This window comes from Protopterus annectens, chromosome 9.part0 (genome assembly GCF_019279795.1).
Source record: "Protopterus annectens isolate FY-2018-M chromosome 9.part0, PAN1.0, whole genome shotgun sequence".
Classification (NCBI taxonomy): domain Eukaryota; kingdom Metazoa; phylum Chordata; order Ceratodontiformes; family Protopteridae; genus Protopterus; species Protopterus annectens.
In genome coordinates, this window is record NC_056743.1 from 738239824 (window position 1) to 738257894 (window position 18071).

General features: G+C 38.6%; 1 protein-coding gene across 1 annotated transcript in view; it reads left to right on the top strand.

Moving 5' to 3' along the window:
• PPFIA3 (PTPRF interacting protein alpha 3) overlaps window positions 1-18071 on the top strand; it is a 2479399-nt gene that overhangs the window by 1239950 nt on the left and 1221378 nt on the right. Inside the window, exon 3 of the mRNA XM_044083361.1 lies at window positions 16847-16948. Within this exon, the coding sequence (XP_043939296.1) occupies window positions 16847-16948 (102 nt within the window). The remainder of the gene's footprint in view (window positions 1-16846; window positions 16949-18071) is intronic.

Here is an 18071-nt window from a genome sequence, read left to right on the forward strand (position 1 = left end):
GTCCATGATGATCCTTTCCATAGCTTTGCAGACCAAGCTAGTCAGGCTTATGGGGCGATAGTTTCTAGGATCCGTTGAGGCACCACCTTTATGGAGAGGGACCACTGTTGCTGTATGCCACTCTTTGGGCACATATCCTGTAGTAAGGCTGAGATTGAACAGTAGTTTTATGTTTGGGTTTAGCTCTTCTTGGAGTTCATGTAGGACGCAGCCCGGGACACCATCTGGTCCCATTGATGCTGTGTTTTTTGCTTTGGAGAGGGCGGCTCTTACCTGAGCATCTGAGATGTCAGGGGCAGCACTCTGCTGGGGTAGATATTTGCCCTTTTGGTGGGGGAGAAGTTTGCGCTGAACCTGTCAGCTAGGATGTTGGCAATGTCTGTGGGTTCGGTGTATTTTTTTGTCATTTTGGACTAATTCTGAGCATATCTGGGAATTACCACCCAGGTTCCTAACATAACTAAAGAAAGCCTTGTGATTATCCTTAGTGTCCTGTGCAATTTTTCTCTCGAAGCTAGCCTTAGACAATTTTATGTGTGCCCGCAGTTTTTTGCTAATACTGATCAGTGATGCCTTCCCTTTTGGGATTTTGCTCTATCATTTAGTAGCTTCCTCCTTCTATTGTATAGTTTGTTTATGGCTGGGGTCCACCAGACAGGACGTCTGCCTTTGGAGGATTGGGTCTTGGTTTTATTTGGGATCGCATGATCCATGCATTCCTGAAGGTGTTCATAGAATGCGTTTATAAAGGATTCTGCGGTCTGGGCGTATTTTCCACAGGCCGGGGCTTTGAAGGATTCCACCTCAGTTTTGAGGAGTGTGAAATTTGCTTTAGAGAAGTTTTTCACTGTGGTTTTCTGGGCAGGGGTGGGGTCGGGATGTGAATATCCAGTGAGATTAGTTTATGGTCTGATCTTACCAGTGAGGGATACACTTCTGGTCTGGAGCATAGAGTCCCCATGTTGGTGATGATCAGGTCCAGTATGTTTTCCCCTCTTGTGGGAGTGGTAACAAGTTGTTCCATAGCATTTGAGTTTATAAATTCTAGGAACCTTTGGGCTAGGGTGTTGGAGCTAGAGTAATGCTCCCAGTCTATGTTTGGGTAGTTGAAGTCACCCAATATAATGGTGTTTGGAGAGACCTTCATATTTTCCAGTGTTCTCAGGAAGGCCGAGTGGGGTTCCTGGGTTTGGGAGGGTGGTCTGTAGCAGGCTATAAACTGGAAGGCGGTTTTACCCACTGTTAGTTGCACATGGATAGTCTCTGATGCTTCGTGCTTTGCCACCAACCTGGAGGTGTGGGTATCTTTGATGAATATCGATACTCCCCCTCCTTTTGTGGTTCGGTCCAAGTTTTGGGCCGAAAAGCATGGTATGAGGTATAACCTGGTAGTGCTGGGGTGCTCTGGGGAGCCCTGAACCAGGTTTCTGTTACTGCACAGATATCGATGTTCTCCATGCTAAGGAGAGTTTCGAGTGCATGCATCTTGAGGTTTAGACTTCTGGCGTTGAGTAGCATTACTCTTAGTTTCTTATCCCTTGTGATACCTATGGAGGTGGGTTTGTCTTTTGAGCCTTGCCTAAAGGCACTATGGGGGTAGCAAGAGCCTTTGCCAATATCCGAAAGCCCAGGGGTGACAGGTGCAAGCCGTCCCTAGCGAAGCATCGTGGCTTGTCGAGCATATCATCCCAAGCTGACAGGCATTGGATCCCCTTTGAATGACACCAGTACTTAAGCCAATTGTTGAAATTGATCATCTTGTCTTCATATTGTGGCATCATTCTTGGTGAGGGTAAGATGCTACTCAAGGTCAGGATCATACCGGCCTGGGCTACATGCTCAGAGAGCTCCTTTATGTCTCTTTTCATGTAGTCCAGGGAGGTACGTCTCAGGTCATTCACACCAGCATGGACAATGACCGAGTCATATTTGTACTTGCCTTGGAGTGACCTGAGTGCTTGTGTTATGTGGCGGATCCTAGCGCCCGACTGGCTGCTCACCGTGACCCTCTCCTTTTTCAGCCTGGTGAGCGGGACGTCAGTATGCCTGACGATAGAGTCACCTATTACAAGTGTATCAGGTGTGTTGTTTAGTCTTAAGGGCTGTGACTGTTTGGCACACTGACTTTGTGAGATATGTGTTGCACATGTTTTGTTTTGGGGTAGCGGCTGCTTGGGTGTCTGCTTTGGAGGTCTCTGCTGCTTCGGCAGATCTTTATTTAGAGCCTCCGAGTATGTTTTTGTGTGATTATGTGTTTGGTTTGCTGTCGTGGTAGGTCTATGTGAGACTGGAATTGTAGTGAGTGTGGTTTCCTTCTCCTCCTGACTGGTTATGCCAGTACTGAGTTGAGAGAGCTTAGCCTCCAGTTTGGCTATATGGTTGCATCTCTCACATGTGTTGGAATTTGTTGGGAGGAGGAGAGGGTTGTCTGTGTACATGAGGCAGTTGTAACATTGCCTCAAGATTCCCAGATTCACCAGCTGGACCGAGAGGAGATTGACAACTGACCTTTGGACATGCTAGAATAATAATGGGAATTCCTTAATAATTGAAAACCAGGGCCAGTGGGGAGTGAGGGTGTAGTGCTTTTAATTTTTAGTGCTGACTTATATAATTGCTTTAGTGAGCAAGTGCCAGGTAACTTAAGTGCAATGTGTTACAGGTAACTTAAATGCAAAAACGACAAACAGTAACTTTCTTTCAAGTGAAACAAGGAAATAAGTACAGTAAGCAATGCAGATATCACTAGTGATCCACAGAAGCGCTGAGAGGCCGCGTATTAGGTAGAATTAGCGTTCCAGGGAAATAACAAGCAAACAACAACAAGCATATAAACAAAGCTAGATTCAGCAGGCCTGGATCTAGTCTATGCTACAGCAAACAAGGTGTACCAATTTCAGTAAGATACAGTTCAAATATTCAGGCACTATAAACCTTTAACCAGAAATTCCCAACTCAGAAGGGCAGAGTCCAGCCTCTTCTCCCACAAGAGTGCAGACCACAAACCTTCTTAATGTAAAATAACTGGCCTGAAGCCCAAGTGCTTAAACCAGAACTAATACACTTTAAGAATAACAGACACTGGGCTCTCAATCAGCAGTTCCCAACTTAGAAGGATGAAAGCTACCTGTCCTGCCACCACAGTGCATGCCACAAACCTTCCTAATGTAAAACAACTGGTCTGAAGCCCAAGTGCTTAATCCAAAAGACTTAGAATTATAGCTACACTTTAATCACGTTACTACCAAGCAATAATAAATACAATTGAATACTTTAGAGAATGCCTGGATTAGTGCTCAAGTTACACAAACAAAGCTAGATCCAGCAGGCCCGAATCCAGTCTATGCCACAGCAAACAAGGCGCACCAACTTCAGTAAGAAGCAGTTCAGATATGCATGCACTATAAGCCTTCAACCAGAAATTCCCAGCTCAGAAGGGCAGAGTCCAGCCTCTCCTCCCACAAGAGTGCAGACCACGAACCCTCTTAATGTAAAATAACTGGCCTGAAAGCCCAAGTGCTTAAACCAGAATTAATACACTTTTAGAATAACAGACACTGAGCCCTCAATCAGCAGTTCCCAACCTAGAAGGATGTAAGCTACCTGTTCTGCCACTACAGTGCAGACCACAAACCCTCTCAGTGCAAAACAACTGGTCCGAAGCCCAAGTGTTTAAACCAAAAGGCTTAGAATGAGTTACACCAAGCAGTAATAAATACAATTGAGTACTTTTAAGATGATGCAAAAGTAAAAAGTAGGTAGAAACACAAGTACAGTAAAAGCAGATGAAATTTTTTTTTTTTTTTTTTTCTGAACAAGTGCTGAGATCAAAGAAACAGATTTGAGTGCTGAAACTAGAAAACTGGCTAGTTATAAGAAAAAAAAACTAAGCTAGAAGGCTTCCCTCCAACACAGAAGGGCTTGGGGGCTCAGAAGCCCACAAATAGTCTATACCACTTAACAGGAAAGGCAGGAAACAAGCTTAAATTTTTTTTTTCTTTTTCCCAGATGCTCTCTTTGTACACAGTAGGAGTGCCTGAAATCAGAATATGATCTCACTGCACTCAGTTGAGTGAGCAAATGAGATGGGCCCAGAAGGAGTATCCAAACACAAATTTACAAGAGGGGCGCAGTTGCAAGGCCACTAAGATTAACACCAAAACAAAACCAGGGAGGGTGGGTGGTACTAACTGAAGAGCAGAGTGAAAACTTCCAGTTCAGTTAATATTCCGTCCACACAGTTAAAATCAATTTAAATACTGTATTTTTTTGAAAAAAAAAAGAGCAGATAAAGGTACTTAAATTCTCTTATATGTCCAGTTGAATATAGCAAGTTCTTAGCCGGCCAAAGCTGAGGTTTTTAAGCAGAAAATATTTCACACTGTACCACTTAAATAGGCAAGGACAGGAAATCAAAGAATGTGACTAGCCCAAACCTGTAATTACTAGCAAATAACAAAATTCAGCAAACACTGACTAACTTCCAGTTCAGCTAATATTCCTTCCACACAGTTAAAATCAATTTAAATACTGTATTTTTTGAAAAAAAAGAGCAGATAAAGGTACTTAAATTCTCTTATACGTCCAGTTGAATATAGCAAGTTCTTAGCCGCCAAAGCTGAGGTTTTTAAGCAGAAAATATTTCACACTGTACCACTTAAATAGGCAAGGACAGGAAATCAAAGAATGTGACTACCCCCACACCTGTAATTACTAGCAAATAACAAAATTCAGCAAACACTGACTAACTTCCAGTTCAGCTAATATTCCTTCCACACAGTTAAAATCAATTTAAATACTGTATTTTTTGAAAAAAAAAGAGCAGATAAAGGTACTTAAATTCTCTTATACGTCCAGTTGAATATAGCAAGTTCTTAGCCGGCCAAAGCTGAGGTTTTTAAGCAGAAAATATTTCACACTGTACCACTTAAATAGGCAAGGACAGGAAATCAAAGAATGTGACTACCCCCACACCTGTAATTACTAGCAAATAACAAAATTCAGCAAACACTGACTAACTTCAAGTTCAGCTAATATTCCTTCCACACAGTTAAAATCAATTTAAATACTGTATTTTTTTGAAAAGAAAAAAAGAGCAGATAAAGGTACTTAAATTCTCTTATACGTCCAGTTGAATATAGCAAGTTCTTAGCCGGCCAAAGCTGAGGTTTTTAAGCAGAAAATATTTCACACTGTACCACTTAAATAGGCAAGGACAGGAAATCAAAGAATGTGACTACCCCCACACCTGTAATTACTAGCAAATAACAAAATTCAGCAAACACTGACTAACTTCCAGTTCAGCTAATATTCCTTCCACACAGTTAAAATCAATTTAAATACTGTATTTTTTTGAAAAAAAAGAGCAGATAAAGGTACTTAAATTCTCTTATACGTCCAGTTGAATATAGCAAGTTCTTAGCCGGCCAAAGCTGAGGTTTTTAAGCAGAAAATATTTCACACTGTACCACTTAAATAGGCAAGGACAGGAAATCAAAGAATGTGACTACCCCCACACCTGTAATTACTAGCAAAACAGCCTTATAAGTGTAGAGTCTGTGTGTCTTGTGATGGAGTCACCGATCACCAATACCTTATTGTTAGCGGATGGTTTAAGAGTACTTGGTTTGTCACAATTTTTTTCCTAGAGATTCTTGACTGTGGATGTAGCACAATGTGTTCCAGTTCTTAATTTCTCTGAGACCTGGTCTTGTTTGTCCTTGGAAGCTTAGGCAATGATGCCTTAAATAATCTTTTATTTTCCAAGCATATGTGCTTAAAATATTTGTCTGCAGCTAAAACTAGTTACAGGAAAATAATTTTCATGGGTGGCGAAAGCCAGGGTACCTTTTTGGCTAGGCTTGTATAGGCCCTAGGGTCAATAGCCTAGTACCTACATATGAACCTATTAGTCTAGACAACCACTTCTCTGAAAACAGGGACAGTTATTACATTTTAATTCTACATGTAATGTGATCAGTAGACTTTATACACCAAGCATTTTTGCACCAAAAAAGACCGTTCCAACTAGTAAAAACAATAAAATGAGCCACACTGCTGAAATCCACAAATAAAATCTTTTTACTGAAAAGACCCAGTAAAAACAGGTAAATGTAAGCGCTTTCATAAGGCACAATGACCAAACTTCATCAGACAAGTTTACCTTGCAAATGCCCACCTTTTATATTAACAAAGCACACCCATAATAATTAAATTACCGCCTATTCACTAATTAAGTCACAATTTAAATTGACACCACATTAATTCATAAAATTAATGAATACATCATAAAACATTTTTTCACCATAAAAATTGATGAAAATGATAAAATACAATTTTATATATATATATATATATATATATATATATATATATATATATATATATATATATATATCTTACTAAAAAATACAAACCAACTGATCAGAATAAACACAATAAAAAACAAAAAAATAATACTTGAATATATATATATTTTTTTATTTTATCTGTCTAACACCCTAAGCTTCGGTTTACTACTAATAGAAATAGCATCATTCAGACCCAGGGGAACATGAGCATTAAGAAGAGTCTGCCGCCAGGTTTCTTTTTCTTCCAAAAACAACTTCCAAGGTGGTCCTTAATGTCAAGTATGGACTCTCTGTTAGCAGATTTTAAAAATAAACTAGTTGAATTTAAGAAGACATAGGAGAACTTATATTTTCACGAATGCTTAAAGGTGCAACAAATACCCAAAGGTTTAGGTATGTGGAAGTTCCCTAACGAGATTGTACCACATTGCTTTTAATGATGGTAACAATTGTTTGGGAATGCCTAGTACTTTTAACCCTGAGCTTCATTTTGCTATTAAAGCTTTTGAAAAAAATTGTGAAATAGACTTCCGGCATTTTTTAGGTAAAAGTATTGTGGATAGCAATGTTACTGAAGTTGAAAAAGATCTTTAGAATGAATTAAGAAGCAAGGATCTGAGAGTTATGCACTCAGATAAAGTGGGAGGGGTGGTTGTTATGCAAAAGGATAGCTATGTGCAAAAGATGTTTGATTTATTGTATAGTAACACCTATACCGAAGCATCCTTGAATGAAGCAAATATTGCCTGTCGCAAGATAGACAGTGAACTTATGGACATGTTTACACAGGATCAGATAGACATTGATGAATATAATTATATGTCTATGGATGTACCTAAAACGCCTGTGAGTTTTGGGATCCCTAAGATCCATAAGGATTTTGCCAATCCCCCACTTAGATCCATTGTGGATTCTAGTTGGACCAAAACTAGTTATGTGGCTAAGTATTTGGACCATAAGTTGAAGGGAAGATTCATGGCTATCCCACACCTTTGCCGGGACTCTTGGCACTTTTTGGCCAAGTGTAATGATTTAGACACGGTTAGTGAAGATATTATTTTCTTAACTATTGATGTTAAGGATCTTTACAGTTGCATTCCACAAGAAACTGGTTTAAACTGTTTTTCTGATTTTTTTACATGAAGAATTCGGGTTACCCCAATACAGTAATAACACCTATACACAACTGATGGAAATAGTGCTAAAAAATAACTATATTTATTTTGTGGGGCATTATTTCAAGCAGTTGTTAGGGTTGGCTATGGGTTCAGCCTGTAGCTGTCTTTTTGCAAATATAGTCATGGCTTGGTGGGAAAAAACATCATCTTTTTCCCTCCTCATTTTATACTAATATTGCATTATATTTGAGGTAGCTGAATGATTTATTTATTGCCTGGAAGGGATCAGTGGAAGGTATATTGGAATTTATGGATTATATTAATGGCAGTACTATATTTTTAAAATTTACATATACTTACTTTTAATGGTGGTGGGTAGGGAACTCAGTCTTTTTAACCTGCATACAGGGTACAGGGTCTAAGCCTGATTCTCATTCTCACACCACCACATAAAGCACCTGGGGCATTTTCACACACACACACACACAGACACACACAGACACACACACAGACACACACACAGACACACACACAGACACACACACACACACACAGACACACACACAGACACACACACACACACACACACACACACACACACACACACACACACACACACACACACACACACACACACACACACACACACGCACAATTCAATACACAACACAAGTAAAGCACAAGCCATACACATTAAAACAAAGCGCAAAAGCCACACACAAACTCCAGTAGCACAAGTTACACAAAGCAAACCACAAGCTCCACAAGCCCATACACAAAAAAGCCAAAGCACAAGCCCATACAAGTACTCACAAAAAGCGCAAATACACAAACTCCAACAAGCCAAAGCCTACACAAACTCAGTAAAAAGCAAAAGCCCACACAACAAACTCACAAAAGCACACAAAGCACACAAACACCAGTAAAAACCAAGCACAATACACAAACAAAACAAAGTAAAGTAAAGCACCACACCACACCTGAATCCTGAATGAATACATCCAGAGTTAACGTGAGACCCTGATGAATCCATCCAGAATTTATCAAGCATAATCCATACTACCTTCCCACACCCCCCACCCCAGACCAGATCCGACCATGACCGTTCCCCCTCCTGAGATCCCTGATCCCTCCCTGAGGCACTGTCCCGCTCCTCGCTGCGTCCTGGATGCTGTCCATGCGCTTATTATGCGTCTGCACTGTGCACTGTAGCAATAGACAGACGCATGGACCCTAGCCCTATGGGACGGCACTCGCAGCCATGCATAGACGCGAAGCCGGACTCCGGATTTCTGTCTTTTTTTTAATAATTTTTTTATTTCTTTTTTCACTTATAATAAAGTTAGGATACCTTATTTGGATGTGTTGTTACATAAAACTGAGGGTGGTTCTTTAAAATCAACACTATATAGAAAACCAATGTATTCAAACAGTATATTACATTTTATTAGCAACCACCCCATGCATGTCAAACGAGGTATTATTAAAGGACAGTTGGTGAGAGCGGCCCAGATGGTGTCCAAACAGTCGGACGTGTTAGAGGAATGTGATTACTTGTGTCAAATGTTTATGGACAGGGCCTATCCGAGGCATTTGATAAATAATATAAAGAAGGAAGTGATTGATAAACTTGTAAGGGGATTTTATAAATCCATCTTGAATGGTTTTGATGGAAGTCCTTCGGGGATGGTGGAAGCAGGACCTGGACCCAGGATGGAAGGAAACATGAATGGTGATGGTAGGACCCCAATGCAAAGGGTTGGGAGCATACCTAGGGGGTCTAGGGTGGGTGATGAGCCCTCATGCCCGTTTGTGTCTACCTTTTCAAATGATAGTTATGTTATGCAGGAAATTGTGAATAAGAACTGGCCTATTCTAAAAAGTGATCCAGTTATGGGGGCCTTGTTTGGTGAACATCCAGAATTTGTGTATAGGAGAGGTAGAAATATAAAAAATATTTTGGAACAGGTTAAGGATATAAATATACAAGGTAAAATGAATTCTTGTGGAATGTGTAACCAGTGTAAACACATTTTGGTTACATCTAAGATTAAGGTAAGTGACAGGGAGATTGTTATTAAGGATAAATTTAGTTGTTGTACGCTGGGTGTAGTATATATGCTGCCTTATGTTCCCAATGTTCAAGCTTTTATGTTGGAAAAACCCAGCGCAAGTTATCTCAGCGGATATATGAACACCTATATGATAACCATTGGTGTGATGACAATAATGCCTTATACAGGCATATTAACAAATTTCCTGATCATGGGTTTAAGTTTGTGGTCTTGCAGCAGGTGAAATGGGGGGGACAAATGTGGTCCTTGGAAGTTGTTTTTGGAAGAAAAAGAAACCTGGTAGCAGATTTTTCTTAATGCTTATGTTCCCCCGGGTCTGAATGATGCTATTTCTGTTAGTAGTAAATTGAAGCTTAGGGTATTGGGGGGGGATATATATATATATATATATATATATATATATATATATATATATATATATATATATTCAAGTATCTTTTGTTCTTTATTGTGTTTATTCTGATCAGTTGGTTTGTATTTTTTAGTAAGATATATATATAATTGTATTTTATCATTTTCGTCAATTTTTATGGTGAAAAAAAATGTTATGATGTATTCATTAACTTTATGAATTAATGTGGTATCTATTTAAAATTTAAATTGTGACTTAATTAGGGAATAGTGGGTAATTTAATTATTATAGGTGTGCTTTGTTAATATAAAAGGTGGGCATATGCAAAGTAAATTTGTCTGATGAAGTTTGGTCACTGTGCCTTACGAAAGCACATACATTTACCTGTTTTTACTGGGTCTTTACAATAAAAAGATTTTATTTGTGGATTTCAGCATTGTGGCTCATTTTTTTGTTTATACACCCAGCATATCAAGAACACAACATTGTATTAATTTTAACATTTTAGCCTTTCGTATCTTGTTACAGTGTAAAGTCTGGATACATTACAGTTAAGAAAACATACTTTCTTTCTTTAGTATCTTTAGCATTTATGGCAGTTACTGATAAAACTCTCTAGCTCTGAGTTCATACTATACAGAACTGCTTTATAACATAACACAATTTGCAGCATAATTTTTATACAAATATTAAGAGCAAAACTGCTTTGTATCAGTTACTTCAGTCCAGCCAATGTCCTTCAAAACATTAATGATGGGAAGTGGTGTTTATGCTTTAGAGTTCTCCCACCAGTTTAACACGGTCAACAACCAGTCTTTTTCAGCCACTTCATCTTGCAGAGCCACGGTTCACATATCTAAAGTACATCCAATGGAACTGATGCTTTACAATTATCCTATGTATTCATTAATTTCCAATTATTGCCACTCAGTACCAGTTTCCAATTTAATTACATGGTACTCATAATTCTTCCAGTTAGCTCCTGTGCTTTTTTCTTTCATTCAAGCATTTTACTTTGGGACAGTGGCAAAAGTTTCACTGGCAAAGTGTATCCTTGGATTTTGTTATTACTGTATACAGTCCCCTTCAGCTTGCTGGCTCACTTTTTGTTGGCTAAACTTTTATTCTTTTTGTCAATAGGCTGTTCTGGATCCATAGATGTCTTTGATCCTCCAGGAAAATATATTTTGTAGGCAACTAGATAAATTGACTAGAATCTTGCTCCTGCCTAACATCCCCCATTTGCCAAGACAAACTTGCTTCACTTCTACCTAGTGTACAATGAGTAATCATTTTCTACAAGCTGTCTGGTGTCCCCATTTTTTAATGCTTTTCCCTTTTGCCAAAATGTTGTGCCTTCCATTGCTCATTTGCCCACAGTAACTTTACTTTTCAGTAAGTTCTTACACATATATGTATATCCAGGCATGCTCATGCGCACAAGCACACACACTAATTTCTAGGGAAGGTTGGCAGTATTCTCCACTACTACAGCCATCTGTCCTAGATGAAGGTAGTAAATGGCCACCATCACAGACTACCAGGCTGGTGACTTCCGAGTTACCATTTCAGTCTTGTTAATATGCCAAATAATTATAAACACAGAAGACAGTATGTGGCAGAGTAACCTAGGCAGTTAAAGGTAGATACAAGCAGGTAACCTCTTATCAATTAATAAGTAAGTCAGTAGATGACCAGACACAAACTGCTTAAAAGTTAATAAATAAAAATACTTTAATTAGAAAAAACATATGCCAGATAATGCAATTAACAGTTAAATATGCAAGGGGATATACAACTGCCCATGAAATGACATTAGCTAGACCATCCTTTAAGCTAATAATAGTGAAAAAACTTTCTAATTTATGTCCAGCCCTCTGAAACAACCTTCCAGCAGAAGTTAAAAACAGTAAAACTGTAGAATTCTTCATAAGAACCACAAAGGAATCCCTATTCCAAAATGCTAGGTGCACTTGCTTCTGTAATACTGCTTAAACCCGCAGTATATTTTTTTGCCATACATTGTAACATTATGTCAGTACTTTTTATCACAACTGTTAGCTTCCATGTTGCAAAAGTAAAGCGTTGTACAAGAATTCATTTTCTCCACTTGTATACATTGCATGTACTGTGCAAATGTGCTGTAATTTTTTAATATTCTGTTTTGAAAATATTTTATGTTTTTATTTGAAAATTGTAATGTCATTTTAACCTGCTTGTATTTATACTTTTTTATGTCATGTTACCTGATTTCCTTGTACTTTTGTACCGGGTCAATGACTGAAAAGGGTCAGTAGACAGATCACTCACCCAGTAATCAAATTGTTAAATAAATAAATATAATCCATTTGAATGAATAGAATGCAAGAAATAAATATCTACCTCTTGTAGGTCTGATCAGAAAGAGTTGTTGAATCTTAAAGCTAAACTATCTGAATTTCCAGGCAGAGAAAGAAAAGAGAAGCAAACACAAAGCTCAGCATATCACAGACTCCAGGGTAACACTGTTGTCTTCTTTCTTTTCTCATCTGTTTGGATTCTGTGTGTTCATACAGGCTATAAATGCACCTGAGCAGAGGTCACATTTACATACTAATGAATTTTATGTGTGCTCTTAACCATCTCTTTAAACGTTGTCTAATTGTTCTTTTGTGGCCTTTGGCTTTCTGACCTGGGACTAGTTACAGATCTTGTAATCAAGTTACAGAACAATTACAGCCTGTTTCACTTGTCTATCATACATTTAATGTCCCATGTGTAATTGCTGCATTTCCAAGAAGATGGCAGTTGCAATTTTCACTTACAAACTCCACATATATTTCTATACATTTCTTATGAAAAAGTCATATAAGCTCATACACACATTTTCATGCTAGAGAAAAAACATAAATATTGCAGTTTTACTGTAAATAGAAACAGGCCACCATTTTTCACACATTTTCCTGCTAGTAAACTATACATATATTGAAGATGAACTCACATATTTTTAGTTTACCTGTTGTAGGTTTTGCAAGACTAAAGTGTGGCTGACACATCTGTTAAATTTTGACATAGAAAACAGTGACATATTTATTCTCACAATTCACATGTCCTCCTCCAACCTTCCCCCAGTCTAGGCACCAAGCAAGCTTTCTTAAGACACTCTCAAAAATGATGCTTGAGACGAGAGTGCACTCTTTTGGGCACACTACCCTGTTCCCTGTTTTGACAGACCTTCTGTGTTGGCATTAGCAGTGCTACTCCTATACTGGATAGTCATGTTATAGGTCTGCAGTGCTAAAGGATTTCCTGTTGAAATGTCAGCAGTCAAAATGCCAAGTGCTGAAAAAACAAACAAAAAAAAGACCGAAAACCTGAAGAGCAGCAAATCTCTAAAATCTCTCTTCTCCTTAAAAATTATTTTTGCAGAGAAGGTAAGTCCCCCTGCATCCCCACACCTTGAGCTTGTATATACCAACTCCAAGATCACCATACCTCAGAAAAAAGGGAATACTCCGAAAAATGACATCTCAGACTTAGTATTTGTAAGTTCAATCCTTCAGCCATTTAAACTCCAGATTTTGGGAGCACTGTAGTGGGCCATGACATTTCAAATGCTTACCATGCTAAACTCCATCTAAGAAGCTTTTCACTTTGCCAGTTTTCCTTGTGTAATGACTGTAAAGGTTTGTGGCCTGTATCCACGGTGACTGTTCTGCCATACAGATACGACTGAAGCTTTTTTAGAGCCCAAGCTGTGACCAAACACGCAACTTCTATAATTAGATATAATTACTCCCTGGGCTGTACTCTGACTCTGATATGAACTACAGAGTGTTGTTCTCCCTCTAAGGGAACCTGGCTGAGTTCAATCCCCACCCCTGCTGTCAACCTGGTCTTTAGTCTAAAGTTTAATCTCTTCATCAAACCATTGATCTGTGGATGAGGGTATATCCTGGTGGAGGTGGACTATGCTGCTACATACTCTGAGGTTGTGGCTCCGTCCTGTATTGTGGCAGAGAAGGTATGAGTCTTTAAATGCTTTAATCCAGAGTGCTTCCATAAAAAGACCAGTAGATCTAACATGAAATCGGCACCTTTATCTGTCAGTAGTTCTCTTGGCAAACTTACTCTGCTGAAAATTTTTCACAGGGTATTTTCCACCTTCACTGCCACAACAGAGCACGGAGCCACAGCCTTAAATAATGTGGTAGCATAGTCCACCTCCACCAGGATATACTTCTTACATGTGGAGTTAGGGGTACTAACTGACCTCACAGTATTTTTTGGAAAGTTTTCAGATATGATGATTCAGTATTCCTTCCTTGATACTACTAGGTAGGGATATTTAGCCAAATACAGGACTGCATTACAAATTCATTGTTGCTGATTTAGCAGAAGATATGTGATCTAAATGAACGGGTGTTAAAGTTGTCCTTGTAAGTGTACAAACTATTAAAACTTAAACGGATTTGTTATATAGCTGGATTATACACTGCTAACCAGATGTCATAGCCATTTCATTAAAATAACTTAAAATGCTACACAAAACTTAGTATATCTCTATCACGGTATAGTATCCTAATATCTGATAGGAAGCACAGGAATGCAGGCGTTGTTAAAATTATATTTAAAAACAGCCTGTCCTATTGTTCTTATAGAAAGCCAATGGATCTCTGTTCAAATAAAAATTACTGCAACTAAATTGTTCGCTGTGGGCTACCTTTTACATCTGATGAAAGCATGTTGCTGACAAAAGAGTTTATTTTTTGACATATAACATAAAGACTAAGTTAATTAAGGAACTAAATATAGAATGCAGACATGATGATTGTGGCCCCCCCCACCCCCACATAGTTTTGCACTCTTTCATTTTGTAAATCTTCTTACTATGTTAAATGTAGCATCTGAGAGACAGACTGCCTTAGGAGTTATGGCTGATTCCATCTGCCTGTGTTTACTATATGTCATCATGGCAAAATTTACAAAAAAAAGTAATGTTATACTAGAAATCTGACTACTACTGAGCCAAGAACCTTTGTACAAGTGCTGAGAAATGATAACTGGGCTCCACTTCACTTCCCACCTCTTCCGGAGGATGTGCAATTGTTCCATACAACCTTACTGAATCTCCTACATAACCTGCTGTATAAATCGAGTCAAACTTCGATGGGTTACCACCAAACCCTGGTTAAGAATGTGATGTCACTCAGAGATCAACATTTGTCTAAATATAACAAAGCAAAGTATATTATCCTTGGAGAGTGATCCTAGCAAATCCAGTCCTGGATCTAAACAAATCCAATTTGTAATGTTTTGTAAAGGTATATACAGAGAACCATGTACCTGCCTCTAGAATGCTTTTGGAGTCCACTTCTTTCCAATATGCCATCAAAGAAGACAAGGCTCTGGTAGAATGAACCTTGATACTACCTGAAACTAGTTTACTATGGTTAGCTTAGCAAAAGGCAGTAGCCAGTGACAACCATCTGGAAGTAGTCTGTCTTGAACACAGGTTGTGCCCTCTTAGTCCTAATGTAAGAAATAGTTGATCAGCTTTCCTAAAGAACTTAACCCTTTATTAGTGATCATTTGAAGCATATCTGGCTGTAACAGAGGTTACCAGCATCCCCTCTACCCGGCAGGGTGTCTAAAGCCTAATGAATCACTGTACTGCCACATATATCTGTAGCCTAATACACCAGTAGGATCCTTACTTCCTGTGTTTTCTTTTTAGCCCCGGTCATAATTATAGCAGTTAGCCTTATTTATGGAAGATATTTTAAAACTGTCATTTAACCCAAAGTAATTGCTTTCATTAGTTGTAAGCTACAGTGACATAATGCAAAGAACATAGGCACTTGAGATGAAGAAGTCTGCATTGTTTTTCGCAAGTCTTTGTTGAGATGCTTTACACAGAAACAGACCATTTTGTTGTCATTTTTTGACTAGACAGCTGCATATTAGAACACTTGCTGTTATGTTTAATAGTGCTTGAATAATGAACCACTTGACATCTGTAGTTATTCTATTGTTAATACCTTTTTAGAACAGTTTGTTCTCGTGGCTCATGTTGTTCTGCTAGAAGGGAAAGGTAACATCCTCTGATTATCACGTGACAGATGTAGTACAGGTAGATGAACTGCTGGGCCTTTCTGCATGACTGCAGCAGCACTTGTGAGGTACTCCGTGAAGTGGCCATGTATGTAAAGTGGGCTGGTGAACTTTTGTAATGATTTTCTTTTTTCTTGCCCAAGTGGCTACCAATTTGTACCATTGTATTATCCAGTTTAGTAGTGCCTGGTCACTCAATGCAGAAATAATCAGGAGTACTGAGTATTTAGTTTATCATTTTTGTATGGCTTATCTGGCTTTAAGAAATCTACTTAGCTTGTCAGCTTAATAGTTCATCAGCTCCAGATAAAGGAGTCATTAAGGACATTTTACTTGTAACTTGTTGAATTGGTTGCTTTTGTAATAAACATACTTTTTTATTTGGTTCAGTTTGCTTTAACCCTTCTCTCACTACCACCACCTTTGTTAGTTAAACTAGTGATCTACACAGTGTAACATGTTCATTTTTATTGAGCATGCAACGTTGTGATGAGTTTAGGAAACAAAATGTAGGTCAGAAAGTTATTCTTGTCAAGTGAAAGCTGTTTGAGCACTAGTAGCGGCAACATGTGGAAAGAAGAGCCTTGTAATTTGCTTAAAGAGAAGCAGTGTGCCTCAGCTTGAGTGGGTAGATGATTTGTATAGCTTTATTGCTTTTAACTCTCCAACTATTTGTTTTCTTACAAATATGTAATAGAGCTATTTTTTCTTTTACTTTTTCTTTTCTATCTTAATTTCTTTTTCAACTCATCTTCCTTTGTGATTTTTGCTTTTAAATGTGCCACTTGCTTCCTCATTTCACTGACTGTCTTTGGCTTTGTCCCATTTCTCATCCTTATTTTTCTCTCTTCTGTACAGGAGTTTGCAGCCCTGACAAAGGAGTTAAACCTATGCAGAGAACAGCTTTTGGAGCGGGAAGAGGAAATCTCAGAGCTAAAGGCAGAGCGAAATAATACTCGGGTAAGCAGAGACTTTCTTTGTTATTGCTGTAGCCACTGTAATGTTAAGTGAGGCTAAACGTCTGCAGATTGTCTCTGCTGTTTCAGTTTTGTACACTATCTTACTAAAGGAGAACAACATACTGTAAAGACATTTTCTTGAAGCTTTGCAAAATCCTTTGTATAAAATTATCTTTCATTATTTTTAGTAATAGTATCAAACAGTTTAATTCTGAGTTTGCTGTGAAAACATTTGTCTTTTTTTCATCACTGTATGTTGATCCTGTTTGCCACTTCAGTTTTATTATTTTCTATCCAGTATTGCTAAGTGAGAGTTGTGCATGTATCTTTGTATTGTTTTCTAGGTGTTTTTTCCTTCCATTTGTGCTGATCATGATATGATTCACCAGCCCCTCCCCTCCTCTTTTTGGTCTTATGCACATAAGTTCCTTTAACACAGGAGATTTCCCAACATGAAGGCGAGAGCTGACCACCAGAGAGGACCGAAATTCAGGCAGCCATTGAGATACTTTGAGCCTCACCAGAATCTGCTGATGCAGGGAATGAGGGCATTTTTGTTAGGTCTTAATCTCTGTATCTGGTGACTGACATGTACACTCAGTTTCCTCCGAGGGCCTGCCTTTCCTCTGTATGCATGTACTGCTACCCACATGCTGCAATCTCATTGTTTTGGCAAAACAAAGCCCATATGGCTGCTTTTGATGATTTTGGAACCTTCGGCATGCATGCCATCACTTGCTTGATGGTGATCAATCAAAGAGAACCACCTCTTTCTCTCTTTTCCCCAGCATAAGTTTGCTAACATCAACTGCTCACTCCCATCCACCCCACCTGGCTTGTACAACACCCAAGAAGCTATTCAGTTAAGGATTGTCTGAGTCACAGTACCAGAACATGCATCTTAGTATTTGACAACATTGCAAGTACAATATTTTTTTCTCTCTCTTTTGGATTGTTAATATAAGTGGTACAAAAGAAGCTTCCGGCATCATCTCGTAATAATTTGTAGTGTTTAGGTAGTGGCATCTTTAAGTGCAGATGTCCCTCAGCCCATATTTTAGTGGTAATCCGTATGCCTTTCTGGCTGGTTTGCTTTGCTACTTTTCAGTATTTGGCTGAGTACC